The sequence below is a fragment of the Nerophis lumbriciformis genome, linkage group LG02 (assembly GCF_033978685.3).
Source record: "Nerophis lumbriciformis linkage group LG02, RoL_Nlum_v2.1, whole genome shotgun sequence".
Classification (NCBI taxonomy): domain Eukaryota; kingdom Metazoa; phylum Chordata; class Actinopteri; order Syngnathiformes; family Syngnathidae; genus Nerophis; species Nerophis lumbriciformis.
Window position 1 is genome coordinate 6,827,501 of NC_084549.2, and position 22,500 is coordinate 6,850,000.

Genomic DNA, 22,500 nt, shown 5'->3' on the forward strand with positions numbered 1-22,500 from the left:
TTTTATCAAATTTAATTTTCTAGTATTAATAATGATTATTATTATCATGATTATTGAAAAATATTGAAATTAATTGATCACAGTGAATGTCTTGCTTGCAAAATTCCAATTAAATTAAAAAAAAATCCCAATATTTTATGAAACTTAATTTACTAGTATTAAAAAAGATTATTATTATTATTATTATTTAAAAATATTGAAATTAATTAATCACAGTGAATGACTTGCTTGCAAAATTCTAATTAAATTTAAAAAAATACCTCAATATTTTATCACATTTTATTTACTAGTATTAAAAATTATTATTATTATTATTATTATTATTATTTAAAAATATTGAAATTAACTAATTACAGTGTATGTCTTGCTTGAAAAATTCTAATTAGATTTAAAGAAAAAAAAACAATATTTAAAGGCCAAAAGTTAGGACACACCTTCTCATTTAATGCGTTTTCTTTCTTTTCATGACTATTTACATTGTAGATTGTCACTGAAGGCATCAAAACTATGAATGAACACATGAGTAAAAAAGGTGAAATAACTGAAAACATGTTTTATATTCTAGCTTCTTCAAAATAGCCACCCTTTGCTCTGATTACTGCTTTGCACACTCTCGGCATTCTCTCCATGAGCTTCAATGGTTTTCACTTCACGGGTGTCATAGTTTTGATGCCTTCAGTGACCATCTACAATGTAAATAGTCAGAAGAATCAGAATCAGAATCAGCTTTATTGTCATTACGCAAGGTAACGAGATTGCGGCCATTCCATACAGTGCGATGTGTGCATGCTAGAAAAACAATGTGCAAATATATAAAAATGTAAAAAATGTAGAAGTGCAATGAATATGGTGTGAAATTAATATATACATGAAAAACAAAAAAACAAAAAAAAAAACAGGGTGGTTGGTGGAATGGGTTATTGCACCGAAGAGAAGGCAGTTATGAGGGACAATGGGGCAGTCCGTTCAGGATGGTTATGGCCCTGGGGAAGAAGCTGTTCTTTAGCCTGTTTGTTTTGGTTTTAATGCACCTGTAGCGCTTCCCAGAGGGCAGCAGGTGGAACAGGTCAGAGCCAGGGTGGGTGCTGTCCTTGATGATGGCACTGGCTCTGTTGAGGCAGCGGGAGGTGTAGATGTCCGTCAGAGAGGGGAGTAGTCATGAAATAGTCATGAAAATAAAGAAAATACACTGAAATAAGAAAGTGTGTTCAAACTTTTTGGCCTGTACTGTAAATCAGTTGCTCAAGACTTAGTATTCGTGTTATCTAAAGTTCCATCTGGGTGGATCTTAGAGCCTAATTTCCCATTATGCACACCAGTTGGAGTCTCCTCACCCATGTTTGCAGTAAACGTAATATTGCAGACATTTATCAACATAAACAAGTATCAAATAATGATATTTGCATATTACTTACAGATACACATTCTCCACGGCAGAAGCGTATTGGAAAGTATCCAGTAACAAACGTGTCCGCATCAGTCAACTTACCAAAACTACCAGAACAATTACCATTGCACTTCAACTGCAAGACAGTATAAGTCCATTCCAGACGGTTAATGATAAATATGTTAGTGTTTTTCATTCTCAATTGGACTAATTTCACTTTTACTGACCGTGTAACAACCCAGGCCACCTTTCAGGTAACCATCCGTGGTTAAAGGATGGAGAGTCCAAACAAATGTGAACGATTAATCTGCATTGATGCAATATTTCTTTTGTGTTCGCTCGTTAAACTTGACATCCTTACATTCCGTCAAGGCGTCGTCGGCAGTTTCATTGACTGAGACCCAACGCGGCACTTGTTGATTTCATGAACCATTACATCAACAAATGAGAAACCTTCCGCCCAATCCCGGCTCGCCCGAGCATGAACGAGTCTCTTTTATTTAATGTACTGTACGAGTCTACGTGCCCTGGGATTTGAATGTTTGATATTACGGTCCACGACCGCATCAGAAAATGAGTACTTTTGTGCTACCGGTTGTAGAAATTGTCCGTCCAAATGGTTCCATAAAAGGCAGCAGACGACTTTGAATCAATAATTAAACAACATTATCAGGGCAGTGTGGACTTTATTTCACCTCTAAGCCACTGTTGAATACAGATACAGATACAGAACACGCCTTATTACACTAAGAAATGCTCTTTAATGTAGAACATATTTTAATGAGGGTGTAAAAACATGTGAACAATTACATAGTCCGTTAACGTTGCTGCTAACAAATCCAGTAGAGGGAGCTATGGTGAGAAAAAAAATAGCTTTGTAATGCAGATTACCAATAGCGAAATGACCGAATGACACTGTCAGGTTCAAACACTGATGACATCTATTAAACAAGACAAGAAGCAAAGAATTAAACAGAGACAGAATTCAATTTGGCTCAATTTGAGGAGAAACGTCTGGACTGTACTCTTTGCACAGTTCAGAATCAGAATCAGAATCAGCTTTATTGTCATTACGCAAGGTAACGAGATTGAGGCCATTCCATACAGTGCGATGTGTGCATGCCACCACGCTCTGGCGAAAGATTGTATGCCACCTCTTTTATTTGGACTTTCCCTGATTACATGGCAACAGCTGTTTCTAAGGGAGGGGGGTCGTAAACAGCCATCGCCTTGGGTTACAGAACAGTTCAAAGAAAAGTGTCAGAGTTTGTTGTTGACGAACCCCAAGATGCAGAGAAGGCGGAAGGCATTGTACGAGAAAACATGATTTAATTATACACTAAGGCAAAACAACAAACGAAAAGGTAACAAAAGGCGCGCACAAGGCGGAGAACAAACTTGGCTATGAACTAAAATAGCACAGAGGCTAACTGTGGACAAGAAACCAAAAACACTTACTGTGACACGAAGGAACTAGGACATGAGCAGAGTGAAACCAAAAGTAGACAGAGCTACAACGACAAGTATTAAGAACAACGACACGACAGGTAGGAACGACAATGATCCAGCAGTGACTGGAGGGTAGGGCAGGTATAAATAGCAGCTGGCTGATTGACACCAGGTGTGGCCAGGTGCCAATCAGCCACAGCTGAAGGGACACAGCACTCAGGGAGAAACAGGAAACAGAACCAAAATAAGAGCGTTGACAGGAAATGACAGAGGAAAAACTCAAACTTGACCAAACTGTCTGGGACAAGCCTGACAAAAAGGTCGTAAAACAGTTCACAGAAAAGGTCGTAAAACAGTTCACAGAAAAGGTCGCCTTGAGGGGAGTCAGGCCCTGCTTCCTCTCCGCTTTGTAGTTCTTGGGTCAAGACAATATATTTATGTTGATTACAATACATGAAAGAAACAAAACACCTTCATGTTGCTTCCCATCCTACACAGTGGAGTTTTACAAGCCTTCTTCTTGGTAGGAAAAAAGACAGCTTTTGTCTTCTCGCCGGGAACTCATTGAAACACAAAGTTTTGTGATATCTTAGATACAATTATTCTAACAGACACTTTTTTGGATTACCCTATTTTTCCGATTATAAGGCGCACTTGAAATCCTTTCATTTTCTCAAAACTCGACAGTGCGCCTCATAACCCGGTGCGCTTAATGTACCGAATCATTTGGGTTGTGCTTACCGACCTCGAAGCTATTTTATTTGGTACATCGCAAAATGATAAGATATACGTGTAGACTGCAATATGATGGCAGTCACACATAAGAGATACGTGTAGACTGCAGTATGATGGCAGTCACACATAAGATATACGTGTAGACTGCAATATGATGGCAGTCACAAATAAGAGATACGTGTATACTGCAATGTGATGACAGTCACACATAAGAGATACGTGTAGGCTGCAATACGATGGCAGTCACACATAAGAGATACGTGTAGACTGCAATATGATGGCAGTCACACATAAGAGATACGTGTAGACTGCAAAATGATGGCAGTCACACATAAGAGATACGTGTAGACTGCAATATGATGGCAGTCACACATAAGATATACGTGTAGACTGCAATATTATGGCAGTCACACATAAGAGATACGTGTTGACTGCAATGTGATGGCAGTCACACATAAGAGATACGTGTATACTGCAATGTGATGGCAGTCACACATAAGAGATACGTGTAGACTGCAATATGATGGCAGTCACACATAAGAGATACATGTAGACTGCAATATGATGGCAGTCACACATAAGAGATACGTGTAGACTGCAATACGGTGGCAGTCACACACAAGAGATACGTGTAGACTGCAATATGATGGCAGCCACACATAAGAGATACCTGTAGACTGCAATATGATGGCAGTCACACATAAGAGATATGTTTAGACCGCAATATGATGGCAGTCACAAATAAGAGATATGTTTAGACCGCAATATGATGGCAGTCACACATAAGAGATGCGTGTTGACTGCAATATGATGGCAGTCACACATAAGAGATATGTGTAGACTGTAATATGATGGCAGTCACACATAAGAGATGCGTGTAGACTGCAATACGATGGTAGTCACACATAAGAGATACGTGTAGACTGCAATATGATGGCAGTCACACATAAGAGATATGTTTAGACCGCAATATGATGGCAGTCACACATAAGAGATACGTGTAGACTGCAATGTGATGGCAGTCATACATAAGAGATACGTGTAGACTGCAATATGATGGCAGTCACACATAAGAGATACGTGTAGACTGCAATTTGATGGCAGTCACACATAAGAGATACGTGTAGACTGCAATATGATGGCAGTCACACATAAGAGATACGTGTAGACTGCAAAATGATGGCAGTCACACATAAGAGATACGTGTAGACTGCAATATGACGGCAGTCACACTTAAGAGATACGTGTAGACTGCAATATGATGGCAGTCACACATAAGAGATACGTGTAGACTGCAATGTGATGGCAGTCACACATAAGAGATACGTGTAGACTGCAATATGATGGCAGTCACACATAAGAGATACGTGTAGACTGCAATACGATGGTAGTCACACATAAGAGATACGTGTAGACTGCAATACGATGGTAGTCACACATAAGAGATACGTGTGGACTGTAATGTGATGGCAGTCACACATAAGAAATGGTGGTGATGCAGTTTCTTACATGCAAATGCCAACATGGCCTTATCCAATAATGTTATAGCACCACCTGGTGCTCTGGCATGAGCTTGGCAGCCTAAGGGGGACAGATTGGTGATAAAAGAAAATCTGTTCTATTAGGAAAACAGTGGTTGCCAAAATGTGTGAATACTTGCTTGACTTGGAAGGTGTGGTGTTATGTCCGTGTGGTGTTGTGTCCGTGGCTTTAACGCTAACGAGCACAGCTGTTGTGTATGAGCCGGTGCTCACATTGCAGTCACATTCTGACATAATGCAATAGAGAAAGTCACATGCACCCTCTTGTACTGTTGCTGACTGTCGGATAGTGAGACGAGCTTCAGGCCTTATTTTAAGATGTGTAGTGAAGCTTGCTTCTTCTTTTTTTTTTTCCACTTTGCTGTCCTGTGTGGTGTATTCACTGCTGGTTCATGTAGCTAGGGGAGGTATCATGTGAGGTGTTTTTTTTACTTCGTGGCAGCATTAAAAACTTAAATATTCCCTTCGAGCGACTCTTATCTCAAAAAGTGTAAGAAACGAGTATGAGAGGTGAGAGATTTTTCTCATGTTTGGTGCTCATAAACAGGCTCTATACACATCGGTCTGGTATCAGCAAAAACAAGCATCGGATATATATATATATATATATATATATATATATATATATATATATATATATATATATATATATATATATATATATATATATATATATTATTGTGTACATATATGTGTTATATTTATATACATACATGTGTATATATATATAAATGTGTATATATATATACCACATACATATGTGGTATATTTATATACATACATATATATGTATGTATACATATATATACACATATATACATATATGTGTATATATAAAAAGTCTGTGCTTGTATGTATATATATATATATACATATATGTATATATGTATATATATATATATGTATATGTATTTATATGTATATATGTATATGTATATATGTGTGTATATATATATATATATATGTATATATATATATATATATATATATGTAGATATATATGTATATATATATATATGTAGATATATATATATGTATGTATTTGTTTATATATGTATATGTATATGTGTATATATATGTGTGTGTATATATATATATATATATATATATATATATATATATATATATATATATATATATATATATGAATATATATATGCATTTATTGGGGAGATATATATGTATGCATATGTGTGTGTGTATATATATATATATATATATATATATATATATATATATATACATATATATATATATATATATATATATATATATATATATGTATTTATATGTATATATGTGTGTATATATATATGTATATATATATATATATATACTGTATATATGTAGATATATATATATATATATATATATATATATATATATATATATATATATATATATATATATATATATATATATATATGTATATGTGTATATATGTATATGTGTATGCATATGTGTATATATGTATTTATGTATATGTGTATGTATATGTGTATATGTGTATATATGTATATGTGTATGTATATATGTATATGTGTATATATATATGTATGTATATATGTATATGTGCATTTATTGGGGAGATATACTGTATGTGTATATATAAAATATATAGAATTATCACATACTCTTAATATCCAATTATATATATATATATATATATATATATATATATATATATATATATATATATATATATATATATATATATATATATATATATATATAATTGGATATTAAGAGTATGTGATAATTCCAAGCCTATCTTGTTCGCTTCCCTGACGACCTCCTTAAAGTTTTGTAATCAAACAGAAATACCAAGCAGTTAAAATGCACCAAACATGGATAAGTGTCTAGAATGTCTTGCATTTTTCCATAATGCATTGCAGGGTATTTAAATGGGTATAATTTGGGGTAATTTCACCACACCTAGTGTGTGTGACTATCAGTGGTACTTTAACTTAACTTATATGTGTCGACATAAACAAGTATCATATAATTATAGTTGCATATTATTAACACAGACAAAGTCCCCAAAGCAGAAGCGTATTAACACATATCCAGTAAAAAACGTGTTTGCATCATTTAATGAACTCTTGCCCCCCAAAAATTATTACCACTCCACCTCAACTTAAATTCCAGATGGTTAGTGTTTTGCATACCTACTATTGTTCTGTTTTGATCAAGCATTTCCTAGCATTGCACACTATAAAGAAATAAAAGTAATTGCATGATGTAAAAAGTATTTGCACCACCTTTCATGGTGACGTGAACATGACTTACCGTCCACCGGGACGAGACTTGAACATCTGTCCTCTTGTCCCCTCAGACCCACTACGAGGATGGCGAGTACATCATCAGACAGGGGGCCAGGGGGGACACCTTCTTCATCATCAGCAAAGGAAAGGTGAGGAGAGCAGCTCGGGGAGAGAAATGTCCGCCTGCGCTGTCATCCGGGCTTGTGGTGCCGCGCCAGCCACACTCGGCGTTGTTGTCGCGCATTGTTTGCAACTTGGTGGCCGGTGCGCTCCTTCATCCTTTACTCCTCTTCGTCATTGTGTTCTTGTCAGTAACAATAACTTTAACAAACACTCTCCCACAGACAAACAACAACATTTGCAAGAGGAGATATGGGAGTGTGAGACACACACACACACACACACACACACACACACACACACACACACACACACACACACACACACACACATACATTCTTTTATTTGTTACCTTTTTGAGACCTCCGAAAATGCCTCCCTCTTTAGGACCACCCTTTCTAGATATATAAAGATGTGTATTTACAACATTAATAATATATACATACTATGCATATATATAAAAAAGGTTGTTGTGAAAAATGAGTTGGAATTTCACAAGAAAAAGGTCACAATTTCCCAAGAAAAACTTAGAATTTTGGCAGTTATAATAAAAGTCGTCATTTTACTCAAATTTAGCGAGAAAAACTGAACATTTGTGCACTGTTATGATATAAGTTGGAATTTCACTCAATAGCAGTCGCAGTTTTACAAGAAAAGCTTAAACTTTTGGCAATTTTATGACAAGAGTCGTCATTTTACTCGACAAAACTCACAATTTTATAAGACAACTTTAAAATGTTGCCGATATTATAATAAATATCGGAGATTTACCTGGCAAAATTGTGACAAAAGTCATCATTTTACTCAAAAAGTATATATTATTCATAGTTTGAACAAAAAAAATTGGCAGTATTGTGGAAAAAGTCCGAATTTTATACGACAAATGTCACCATTTTGCATTCAAAAGTAATAATTTTACATTAAAAACTAATAATTTTAAATTAAAAAGTAAGAGACAATATTGCAATATTACAGAAACAGAAATAATATGAGAAATTGTTCCCAATTTTATACGAAAAAAGTCGACACATTGTGAGAAAAACACTGCTTTTGGTTAATTATTATTATTTATTTATTTATTCATTTATTTATTTATTTATTTACTTCAAGTTATTACAGTATGTCTCTTTATACATATTTATTTCATTTTTGTAATTAATTTTGGCCAAAGGGGGCGCATTTCAATTTCTTACACACACTTGTTATTTCATATGTTGACCAAAGGGGGAGCACTTTTAAAAGCGACACACAGTCATTTTGAAAAATCCCTCCTTTTTGGGACCACCCTTGTTTTGATAGATTTCACCACCAGAGGGTGCAAATGAGATCTCTATAAGATGCAATGGTTTTCCGTATTGGGACTATAACTTGTTCACACCTCCTCATATGGAAGGTACATTTCCTTGTTGATGTCTCAAGAAGGGTAAAAATACAAGAACACACACAAACACACACACACACACACACACACACACACACACACACACACATTCCTGTATTTTCTACCTTCTTGAGACCTCAGAAAAATGCCTACCTCTTTAGGACCACCCTTTCTAGATATATAAAGAAGTGTATTTACAACATTAATAATATATACATACTATGCAAATATAAAAAAGCTTGTTGTGAAAAATGAGTTGGAATTTCACAAGAAAAACTTAGAATTTTGGCAGTATTTTAATACAAGTCGTCATTTTACTCAACGCGAGTCAAAATTTGTGAGAAAAACGGAACATTTGTGCAATATTATGATAAAAGTTGGAATTTTACTCAAAAGCAGTCGCAGTTTTACAAGAAAAGCTTAAACTTTTGGCAATTTTTTGGAAAAGAGTCGTCATTTTACTCGACAAAAGTCACAATTTTATAGGAAATTTGGGCAGTTTCATTCAAAATTGTGACAAAAGTCGTCATTTTACTCAAAAAGCGTCACTGTAAAAATAGAAAAATTGGCAATATTGTGATAAAAGTCAGAATTTTTCATTAAAAAGTAATAATTTTACATTAAAAAAGTAATAATTTCACGAGAGAGTATTGCAATATTACAGAAACAGAAAGAATATGAGAAATTGTTCCCAATTTTATAAGAAAAAAGTCGACACATTGTGAGAAAAACACTGCTTTTAGTTAATTATTATTATTTATTTATTCATTTACTTCAAGTTATTACAGTATGTCTCTTTATACATATTTATTTTATTTTTATAATTACTTTTGGCCAAAGGGGGTGCATTTCAATTTCTTACACACACTTGTTATTTCATATGTTGGCCAGAGGCGGAGCACTTCACATTTTTAAACACACTTGTTATTTCATATGTTGACCGGAGGGGGAGCACTTTTAAAAGCGACACACAGTCAATTTGAAAAATCCCTCCTTTTTGGGACCACCCTCATTTTGATAGATTTCACCAGCAGGGGGTGCAAATGAGATCTCTATTAGATGTAATGGTTTTCCGTATTGGGACCATAACTTGTTCACACCTCCTCATATGGAAGGTACTTTTCCTTGTTGATGTCTCAAGAAGGGTAAAAACACACACACACACACACACACACACACACACACACACACACACACACACACACACACACACACACACACACACACACACACACACTCATGTATTTGTTACCTTCTTGAGACCTCCGAAAATGCCTCCCTCTTTAGGACCACCCTTTCTAGATATATAAAGATGTGTATTTACAACATTAATAATATATACATACTATGCAAATATATAAAAAAGCTTGTTGTGAAAAATGAGTTGGAATTTCACAAGAAAAACTTTGAATTTTGGCAGTATTTTAATACAAGTCGTCATTTTACTCAACGCGAGTCAAAATTTGTGAGAAAAACGGAACATTTGTGCACTATTATGATAAAAGTTGGAATTTTACTCAAAAGCAGTCGCAATTTTACAAGAAAAGCTTAAACTTTTGGCAACTTTTTGAAAAGAGTCGTCATTTTACTCGACAAAAGTCACAATTTTATAGGAAATTTGGGCAGTTTCATTCAAAATTGTGACAAAAGTCATCATTTTACTCAAAAAGCGTCACTATAAAAATAGAAAAATTGGCAATTTTGTGATAAAAGTCAGAATTTTTCATTAAAAAGTAATAATTTTACATTAAAAAAGTAATAATTTCACGAGAGAGTATTGCAATATTACAGAAACAGAAAGAATATGAGAAATTGTTCCCAATTTTATAACAAAAAAGTCAACACATTGTGAGAAAAACACTGCTGTTAGTTAATTATTATTATTTATTTATTTACTTCAAGTTATTACAGTATGTCTCTTTATGCATATTTATTTTATTTTTATAATTACTTTTGGCCAAAGGGGGTGCATTCACAATTTCTTACACACACTTGTTATTTCATATGTTGGCCAGAGGTAGAGCACTTCACATTTTTAAACACATTTTTGAAAAGAGTCGTCATTTTACTCGACAAAAGTCACAATTTTATAAGAAAACTTTACAATGTTGGCGATTTTATAATAATAATCGGAATTTCACTCGGCAAAATTGTGACAAAAGTCGTATTTTTACTCAAAAAGTGTCACTATTTTAACAGAAAAATTGGCAGTATTGGGATAAAAGTCAGAAATTTATATGACAAATGTCCCCATTTTGCATTAAAAAGTAATAATTTTACATAAAAAAGTAATAATTTTGCGAGAGAATATTACAATATTACAGAAACAGAAAGAATATGACAAATTGTTCCCAATTTTATGAGAAAAAAGTGACACATTGTGAGAAAAACACTGTACTTTTAGTTAATTATTATTATTTATTTATTTACTTCAAGTTATTACAGTATGTCTCTATATACATATTTATTTTATTTTTTAAATTAATTTTGGCCAAAGGCTGCGCATTTCAATTTCTTCCACACACTTGTTATTTCATATTTTGACCAGAGGGGGAGCACTTTTAAAAGCGACACACAGTCAATTAAAAAAATCCCTCCTTTTTGGGACCACCCTCATTTTGATAGATTTCACCACCAGCGGTGCAAATGAGACATTCTCTATTAGATGCAATGGTTTTCCGTATTGGGACCATACCTTGTTCACACCTCCTCATATGGAAGGTACTTTTCCTCGTTGATGTCTCAAGAAGGGTAAAAATACAAGAACACACACACACACATTCCTGTATTTTTTACCTTCTTGAGACCTCAGAAAAATGTCTACCTCTTTAGGACCACCCTTTCTAGATATATAAAGATTTGTATTTACAACATTAATTATATATACATACTATGCAAATATAAAGAAGGTTGTTGTGAAAAATTAGTTGGAATTTCACAAGAAAAAGGTCACAATTTCACAAGAAAAACTTAGAATTTTGGCAGTTATAATAAAAGTTGTCATTTTACTCAAATTCTGCGAGAAAAACTGAACATTTGTGCAATATTATGATAAAAGTTGGAATTTTACTCAATAGCAGTCGCAATTTTACAAGAAAAGCTTAAACTTTTGGCAATTTTATGACAAGAGTCGTCATTTTACTCGACAAAAGTCACAATTTTATAAGAAAACTTTAAAATGTTGCCGATATTATAATAAAAACCGGAAATTTACTTGGCAAAATTGTGACAAAAGTCATAATTTTACTCAAAAATTATATATTATTCATAGTTTGAACAAAAAAAATTGGCAGTATTGTGGAAAAAGTCCGAATTTCATATGACAAATGTCACCATTTTGCATTCAAAAGTAATAATTTTACATTAAAAACTAATAATTTTAAATTAAAAAGTAAGACACAACATTGCAATATTACAGAAACAGAAATAATATGAGAAATTGTTCCCAATTTTATACGAAAAAAGTCGACACATTGTGAGAAAAACACTGCTTTTGGTTAATTATTATTATTTATTTATTTATTTATTTACTTCAAGTTATTACAGTATGTCTCTATATACATATTTATTTTATTTTTTTAATTAATTTTGGCCAAAGGGTGCGCATTTCAATTTCTTACACACACTTGTTATTTCATATGTTGACCAGAGGGGGAGCACCTTTAAAACCGACACACAGTCAATTTGAAAAATCCCTCCTTTTTGGGACCACCCTCATTTTGATAGATGTCACCAGCAGGGGTGCAAATGAGACATTCTCTATTAGATGTAATGGTTTTCCGTATTGGGACCATAACTTGTTCACACCTCCTCATATGGAAGGTACTTTTCCTCGTTGATGTCTCAAGAAGGATTGAAATACAAGAACACACACACACACACACACACACACACACACACACACACACACACACACACACACACACACACACAGATCTAGATAGATAGATATATAAAGATTTGTATTTACAACAGTAATAATATATACAAACATAAAAAAGCTTGTTGTGAAAAATGAGTTGGAATTTCACAAGAAAAAGGTCACAATTTCACAAGAAAAACTTGGAATTTTGGCAGTATTATAATAAAAGTTGCCATTTTACTCAACGCCAGTCCAAATTTTACAAGAAAAACTGAACATTTGCGCAATATTATGATAAAAGTTGGAATTTTACTCAATAACAGTCGCAGTTTTACAAGAAAAGCTTAAACTTTTAGCAATTTTTTGAAAAGAGTTGTCATTTTACTCGACAAAAGTCCCAATTTTATAAAAAAAACTTGAAAATGTTGGCGATATTATAATAATCATCGGAATTTCACTCGGCAAAATTGCGACAAAAGTCATCATTTTACTCGAAAAGTGTCACTATTTTAACAGGAAAAAATGGCAGTATTATGATAAATAAATATTTTGTATGACAAATGTCACCATTTTGCATTAAAAAGTAATAATTTTACATTAAAAAAGTAATAATTTTACGAGAAAATATTTCCATATTAAGGAAAGAATTTTATAAGAAAAAAGTGAAACATTGTGAGAAAAACACTGCTTTTGGTTAATTATTATTATTTTGTATTTATTTATTTATTTACTTCAAGTTATTACAGTATGTCTCTATATACATATTTATTTTATTTTTTAATTAATTTTGGCCAAAGGGGACACATTTCAATTTCTTACACACACTTGTTATTTCATATGTTGACCAGTGGGGGGAGCACTTTTAAAACCGACGCACAGTCAATTTGAAAAATCCCTCCTTTTTGGCACCACAATGTTAACTATGAACGATAAAATTGAATGAGAAGGTGTGTGCAAACTTTTGGCCTGTACTGTAAATTACATTCTATATATTACCCATGCCCTATGGTTAAGAAACACTGGTATAGAGTATGTGCCATCAACATGCCGGGTACCATTTGTTTCGCAAATAAATATTTTTTTTGCTGTTTTTACCTGCCAGACATAGAAATCCGGTCCGTGAAGATAATGCAAACATTAAACTGCTCCCCGGTACTTTTTAGAGGTGGTATAGTACCGAATATGATTAATTAGTATCGCTGTACTAAACTAATACCGGTATACCTTTTAACCCTAGTACATTGTTTGATTACTTTGCTTAATCCATTCCATAATTTACTTCCACATACTGATATACTGAAGGTCTTAAGTGTTGTATGTGCATACAAATGTTTTAATTCACATTTTTCTCTCAGATTATATTTCTCCTCCTTTTGTTGAAAAGAATAGTTGTATATTGTTGGGTGGCAGTGAGCAATATGTAGTATTTATTACTATTTTTTTGTGTTTTTCATGACACTTCTGCTACTCTATGTAAAAACCTGCACTGCAACAACCTAATTTCCCCATTGTGGGATAAATAAATGAAAAAAAAAAAACCTACCTTATCTTAGATGCTTCTAAGCCCTAATTCCCTGACATAGGGGCCTAACGACAACAACAACAAAAATGTTTGCTGTTCCAAAACTGCCTTGAAAATATGTACTAATCATTTTTACAGTTATTATTGTGGTGCGTTCAACTTATATTCAATTGAACAGACTGCAAAGACAAGATATTTAACGTTCAAACTGGAAAACTTTGTTGTTGTTTGCAAATATTAGCTCATTTGGAACATGTTTCAAAAAAGCTGGCACAGGCGGCAAAAAAGACTGAGAAAGTTGAGGAATGCTCATCAAACACTTTTTGGGAGCAGGTGGGTGCCATGATTGGGTATAAAAGTAGATTCCATAAAATGCTCAGTCATTCACAAACAAGGACGAGGCGAGGGTCACCACTTTGTCAACAAATGTGTGAGCAAATCGTCCAACAGTTTAAGAACAACATTTCTCAACCGGCTATTGCGAGGAATTTAGGGATTTCACCATCTACGGTCCGTAATATCATCAAAAGGTTCAGAGAATCTGGAGAAATCGATCCCTCATCAAAAAGCGACATCAGTGTGTAAAGGATATCACCACATGGGCTCAGGAACACTTCAGAAAACCACTCTCAGTAACTACAGTTGGTCGCTACGTCTGTAAGTGCAAGTTAAAACTCTCCTATGCAAAGCCAAAAAATCATTTATCAACAACACCCAGAAAGGCTGCCGGCTTCGCTGGGGCCGAGCTCATCTAAGATGGACTGATGTGAAGTGGAAAAGTGTTCTGTGGTCTGACGAGTCCACATTTCAAATTGTTTTTTGGAAACTGTGGACGTCGTGTCCTCCGGACCAAAGAGAAAAAGAACCATCCGGATTGTTATAGGCGCAAAGTTGAAAAGCCAGCATCTCTGATGGTATGGGGGTGTATTAGTGTGTATATACACATCTGTGAAGGCACCATTAATGCTGAAAGGTACATACAGGTTTTGGGGCAACATATGTTGCCATCCAAGCAACGTTTTAATGGACGCCCCTGCTTATTTCAGCAAGACGATGCCAAGCCACATTCTGCATGTGATTCCCTGACATTTTTGTTGTTGTTGTCGTTAGGCCCCTGTGTCAGGGAATTAGGGCAATCTGATTTTATTGTTTTGATTTTGTACGGTGTCCTTGAGTGCCCAGAAAGGCGCCTTATAAGTAAAATGTATTATTATTATTATTATTATTATTATTATGTGTCATAACAGCGTGGCTTCGTAGTAAAAGAGTGCGTGTACTAGACTGGCCTGCCTGTAGTCCAGACCTGTCTCCCATTGAAAATGTGTGGCCATCCAAGCAACGTTATAATGGACGCCCCTGCTTATTTCAGCAAGACAATGCCAAGCCACATTCTGCATGTGTTACAACAGTGTGGCTTTGTAGTAAAAGAGTGCGGGTACTAGACTGGCCTGCCTGTAGTCCAGACCTGTCTCCCATTGAAAGTGTGTGGCGCATTATGAAGCCTAAAATAACATAAGGGAGACCCCGGACTGTTGAACAACTTAAGCTGTACATCAAGCAAGAATGGGAAAGAATTCCACCTGAGAAGCTTAAAAAATGTGTCTCCTCAGTTCCCAAACGTTTACTGAGTGTTGTTAAAAGGAAAGGGGAACTGCAAAATGTTGGGGGCCTTTGCTCTGTTGCCTATGACATGTTTCTAGTCAGTCCTGTCAGGTTAAAACACTGATGACATCTAATGATCAGACAAGAAGCAAGGAATCATGCAGAGACAGAGTTCAATTTAGCTCATGAGGAGACACGTGTTTTGGGCTGTATTCTAGTTACAGATCCAAACTATGTTCTAAAAGTCAAGCCCGCTCGCCTCCTCTATTTATTAGGAAGGTCCCTGTTACATCACTGTAGCTGTCACTGACAACTCCAGTTAGACACAATATATGATTATAGAATAAATGAAAATTAGTTGACGCAGGTCATATCGCCTTGTCTCTGCTCTGTCTGTGTCACGGCGGTGTTCGGCCTTGGCCGTCAGAGGGCCGAGTCTGGACACAACACCGATAAAGACATCTGTCAATCTTTTGGATTGCAAGCTTGCACAGATACAAAACTACCACTTCAGTACAATTGACAATAATTTATATCAACGGCCCTTAAGTATTAAGTTATGATGATAATATATACATAATTATTCTAACATTTCCCTCCTGTTTATCACATAACTTGGCCCCTAAAGAAATGAACTCCATCCATCCATCCATCCATTTTCTACCGCTTATTCCCTTTGGGGTCGCGGGGGGCGCTGGAGGCTATCTCAGCTACAATCAGGCGGAAGGCGGGGTACACCCTGGACAAGTCGCCACCTCATCACAGGGCCAACACAGATAGAACTATTAACTGAAAATCACAAGAAGAAGCTATTGGGAATAAGAAGATTCTGGGGAAGTTATGTGATAAACATAATTTTCCCAAAAAGTTTCCCAAAACTAACCCCTTCTCATTTAAATGGATGAACTTTGTAATAAATCGCTTTATCAGGACTGGGGTGGAAGGTCACATCAGGTCCTCGCCAAATGTCAATAGTGCTGCTAGGATCCTGATGAGAGTGCGGAAATATGACCATATCACACCAACTCTCAAATCCCTTCACTGGCTTCCTGTTCCACTCAGGATTGAATTCAAAGTCTCCCTACTAACCCACCAGTGCCTCCATGGAAATGCCACCCCACTACCTCAAAGAACTACCCAAATCCTCCACACGACACCTCCGCTCCGGACAGGCTAACCTCCTCCGACCTCCGAGGACAAAGCTCCGCCGCTCCCAGTCCCTGACCACCTGAGGGCACCACAGACGGTGGATGCTTTTAAAAAAGGCTTAAAAACCCTTCTTTTTTTAAAAAAACATTTTTTTTAGATATATGCATACTAGTTTTAGCTATTTGGCTGTTCTAGTTTTTATTTTATTTTATTTTTTATTATCTTTAAAAAAAAATAATAATAATACACTGTAGCATTTTGAGGTTGTTTGCTCAATGTAAAGTGATTTTTACAAATAAAATCTATTATTATTATTATTATTATTGTCAGCTCTCGCCATCCTCGCTCCTCGGCGGCGCTCTCGAACGCACCACAACAAAAACGTAAACAGGCGTCTTTTTTTTAGGTTTCCTGTAACGCTCTCCCCGTCTCGCCAGGTGAACGTGACCAGGGAGGACCCCCCCAACGGCGAGCCGGTCTACCTGCGCAGCCTGGGGAAAGGAGACTGGTTCGGAGAGAAGGCCCTGCAAGGGTAGGTGTCTCCTTAACCACGCTGCCTCTTCCCATTTACATCCCCCGTGCAACAACACCGCTTCCATTCCCCTCACTGTCACCCGCGCTCTCCTCGCACGTCCCGCTCTAATTGGTGGCCAATCTCTCCGCCTGACTCTTACATTGTAACCTTGTTTTTATTTTTCTCAACGCCGGGCAGGTTTAAAACGCACCAGCTGGCTTTGGAAAATTGTCTCTTTTTTACTGGAAGGATAAATGTCGGATATTCTCTTCAGACTTTACAGCGCACTTACGCCATTACTGGGATGTTTTAATTTGTTCAATACGGATTTAATCTTCTATATATACATATTAGTTTGACTTTATTTGGAACATGCATGCATGCAACATGATACATCACACGTGCATGCATACAACATGATGCATCACACATACAACATGATGCATCACACATACAACATGATGCATCACACGTGCATGCATACAACATGATACATCACACGTGCATGCATACAACATGATGCATCACACATACAACATGATGCATCACACATACAACATGATGCATCACACGTGCATGCATACAACATGATGCATCACACATGCATCATACAACATAATACATCACACGTGCGTGCATACAACATGATACATCACACATGCATGCATACAACATGATACATCACACGTGCATGCATACAACATGATACATCACACATGCATACAACATGATACATCACACATGCATGCATACAACATGATACATCACACGTGCATACAACATGATACATCACACATGCATGCATGCAACATGATACATCACACATGCATGCATACAACATGATACATCACACGTGCGTGCATACAACATGATACATCACACATGCATGCAACATGATACATCACACATGCATGCATACAACATGATACATCACACTTGCATGCATACAACATGATGCATCACACATACAACATGATGCATCACACATGCATGCATACAACATGATACATCACACATGCATGCATACAACATGATGCATCACACATGCATGCATACAACATAATACGTCACACGTTATACTGTACATACTTTTTGCATACACTTTATTTACACATTAAATATTATTATACTGTACATACTTTTTGCATATGCTTTATTTACACATTAAAAATATTACACTGTACATACATTTTGCATACACTTTATTTACACATTACACTTTATTATACTGTACACACATTTTGCATACACTTTATTTACACATTACACTTTATTATAATGTACACACATTTTGCATACACTTTATTTACACATTACACTTTTTTATACTGTACATGCATTTTGCATACACTTTATTATACTGTACATACATTTTGCATACACTTTATTCACACATTACACATTATTTTTTCTGCATGCTCCAAATGGGAAAAGGTACTGCCATCCGGGGGACACGTGCAAATCCAGTAGTCCAAATGACAAATCTTAACACAAAGGATTGCATTTGTTATTATGTATATACAAAATATTAAATATTACAAGTGTCATTTTAAATAGGACATTTTGTTGTCGCGAGGAACAAATACGGCACTTTTTCCTGCCTCGTTGCCAATCAAGACTTATTTAAAGGACTCTTGTGAATTCAACAATGATTTTCAACGGGATAGCTTCTGGCACACATGTATTTCTGTGGAAAAGTCAAGTCAAAAAGTCCAAATCCCAGTTCTCCCAGCATCTCTTGATGGTTACCGAGTTCCAGTACAGTCATTAATAGTGCACGTGCACGTGCATGTGTGCGGTCAGCCATCAACATGTAAGAAGATGCTGTGTGCATAAAAGACAGATTGTGTCTCCAGGCCACTGCAAACACTCGGAGTCATGCGGCAAACACTTTTGTCTTGAAGAACACTTAAGTACAATAAAACAATATTTTCTCTGGCGTGGAGCCCTGCAAGCTATTTTTACATGACTGTTTGTCTTTACGGACCGGTTGTGTTGACATGGAGGAGGGGAGGAGGCCAGTTCACAAAAAAAACAAAAAACTATAAGGAGTCGAGTAGAAAGTGAGCTGATGGGCTATGAAATGTGTTTATAAAAAAAAAAAAAAAAAAAAAAAGAAGAAAAAAAAAAAAAGAGGATGTCGCCATCTGGTGGTTGCTTACAGAACTGAAAATCTATTGAAACATACTAGTATCTAGTATGGATAAGAAAGTACACAAGATGTGACAGGATATATAAAAGTACACAACATGTGGCAGGATAAGAAAGTAAACAACATGTGACAGGATATATAAAAGTACACAACATGTGACAGGATTAGAAAGTATGCAACATGTGACAGGATAAGAAAGTACACAACATGTGACAGGATAAAAAAAGTACACAACATGTGACAGGATAAAAATACACAACATGTGGCAGGATAAGAAAGTAAACAACATGTGACAGGATAAGAAAGTAAACAACACGTGACAGGATAAGAAAGTACACAACATGTGACAGAATAAGAAAGTACACAACATGTGACAGGATAAGAAAGTACACAACATGTGACAGAATAAGAAAGTACACAACATGTGACAGGATAAGAAAGTACACAACATGTGACAGAATAAGAAAGTACACAACATGTGACAGAATAAGAAAGTAAACAACATGTGACAGGATAAGAAAGTAAACAACATGTGACAGGATAAGAAAGTACGCAACATGTGACAGGATAAGAAAGTACACAACATGTGACAGGATAAGTAAGTACGCAACATGTGACAGGATACGAAGCACACAACATACGAGAGGACATATAAAAGTACACAACATGTGATAGGATAAGAAAGTAAACAACGTGTGACAGGATAAGAAAGTACACAACATTTTTTTACACAGTATATATATATATATATATATATATATATATATATATATATATATACATACATATATGTATGTGTGTGTATATATGTATGTGTATATATGTGTGTGTATATATATGTGTGTATATATGTATGTGAATATGTACATACGTATGTATATATATATATATGTGTGTATGTATATATGTATGTATATATATATATATACATATACATATATACTGAGGGAACTCTCCTTTATATATATATATATATATATATATATATATATATATATATATATATATATATATATACACATACATATATACACACATATATACATTTTCTACTGCTTGTCTCATTATATATATATATACATACATATATACACACATATGTACATTTTCTACTGCTTGTCTCATTATATATATATATATATATATATATATATATATATATATATATATATATATATATATATATATATATATATATATATATATATATCCTGAGGGAACTCTCCTGAAGGAATCAATAAAGTACTATCTATCTATATATATATATATATATATATATATATATATATATATGTATATATATATATATATATATATATATATATATATATATATATATACACACATGTATGTATATATGTGTGTATATATATATATACACATATATACATTTTCTACTGCTTGTCTCATTATATATATATATATATATATATATATATATATATATATATATATATATATATATATATATATATATATATACACACACACACATGTATGTATATATGTGTGTATATATATATATATATATATACACATATATACATTTTCTACTGCTTGTCTCATTATATATATATATATATATATATATATATATATATATATATAGTATAGTATGGCATTGCTGAGGTGTTATGGATACCCAGGATGCTTCAATAGCGGCCTTTAGCTCATTTGCATTATTGGGTCTGGTGTCTTTCAGCTTCTTCTTCACACTACCCCACAAATTCTCTATGGGGTTTTAAGTCAGGGGAGTTGGCAGGTCAATCGAGGACAGTAATGCCATGGTCAGTACACCAGTTACTGGTGGTTTTGGCACTGTGGGCAGGTGCCAGATCTTGCTGGAAAATGAAATCATCATCTCCATAGAGTTTTTCAACAGACGGAAGCGTGTCGTGCTCTAAAATCTCTTGGTACACAGCTGCATTGACTCTGGACTTGATGAAACACAGTGGACCAACACCAGCAGCTGACATGGCTCCCCAAACCATTGCTGACTGTGGGAACTTCCCACTGGATTTCAAGCAACTTGGATTTTGCTCCTCTCCAGCCTTCCTCCAGACTCTAGCGCCTTGACTTCCAAATGAAATACAAAACTTGCTTCCGTCTGGACCACTCTGCAACTGTCCAGTGCTTCTTTTCCATAGCCCAAGTCAGACGCTTCTAGAGATTTTAGAGCACGACATGCTTTCCATCTGTTGAAAAACTCTATGGAGATGATGATTTCATTTTCCAGCATGATCTGGCACCTGCCCACAGTGCCAAAACCACCAGTAACTGGTGTACCGACCATGGCATTACTGTCCTCGATTGGCCTGCCAACTCCCCTGACCTGAACCCCATGGATAATTTGTGGGGTATGGTGAAGAAGAAGCTGAAAGACACCAGGGCCAATAATGCAAATGAGCTAATTGAAGCATCCTGGGCATCCATAACACCTCAGCAATGCCACAGGCTGATTGCCTGCATGCCACGCCGCATAGATGCAGTAATCCGTGCAAAATGATTCCTAACCAAGTACCGAGTGCATTAGTTGACATTTTCAAATGTTTGATTTTGTTTTGCTGTTATAAATCTTTTTTTTTTTACTTGGTCTGAGGAAATATTCTAATTTTCTGAGATGGGATGTTTGAGTTTTCTTCAGCTGTATGCCATAATCAGCAATATTAAAATAATAAAAGGCTTGCAATATTTCAGTTGATGTGTAATGAATCCAGAATGTATGACACTTTTGTTTTTTTAATTGCATTACAGAAAATAAAGAAATTTATCACAATATTCTAATTTTCTGAGACAGTCCTGTCATGCATATTTAACCACAT

At 35.1% G+C, this 22,500-nt stretch overlaps 1 protein-coding gene across 4 annotated transcripts in view; it reads left to right on the forward strand.

Moving 5' to 3' along the window:
• Positions 1 to 22,500, forward strand: part of LOC133580131 (cGMP-dependent protein kinase 1) — a 441,177-nt gene that overhangs the window by 341,515 nt on the left and 77,162 nt on the right. For 3 of the 4 annotated variants that reach the window (XM_061934558.1, XM_061934398.1, XM_061934477.1), the window contains exons 6-7: positions 7,448 to 7,525; positions 17,450 to 17,544. In XM_061934558.1, the coding sequence (XP_061790542.1) occupies positions 7,448 to 7,525; positions 17,450 to 17,544 (173 nt within the window). Of the gene's footprint in view, positions 1 to 7,447; positions 7,526 to 17,418; positions 17,545 to 22,500 lie in introns of all 4 variants that reach the window. The other variant, XM_061934638.1, reaches the window with a different exon arrangement.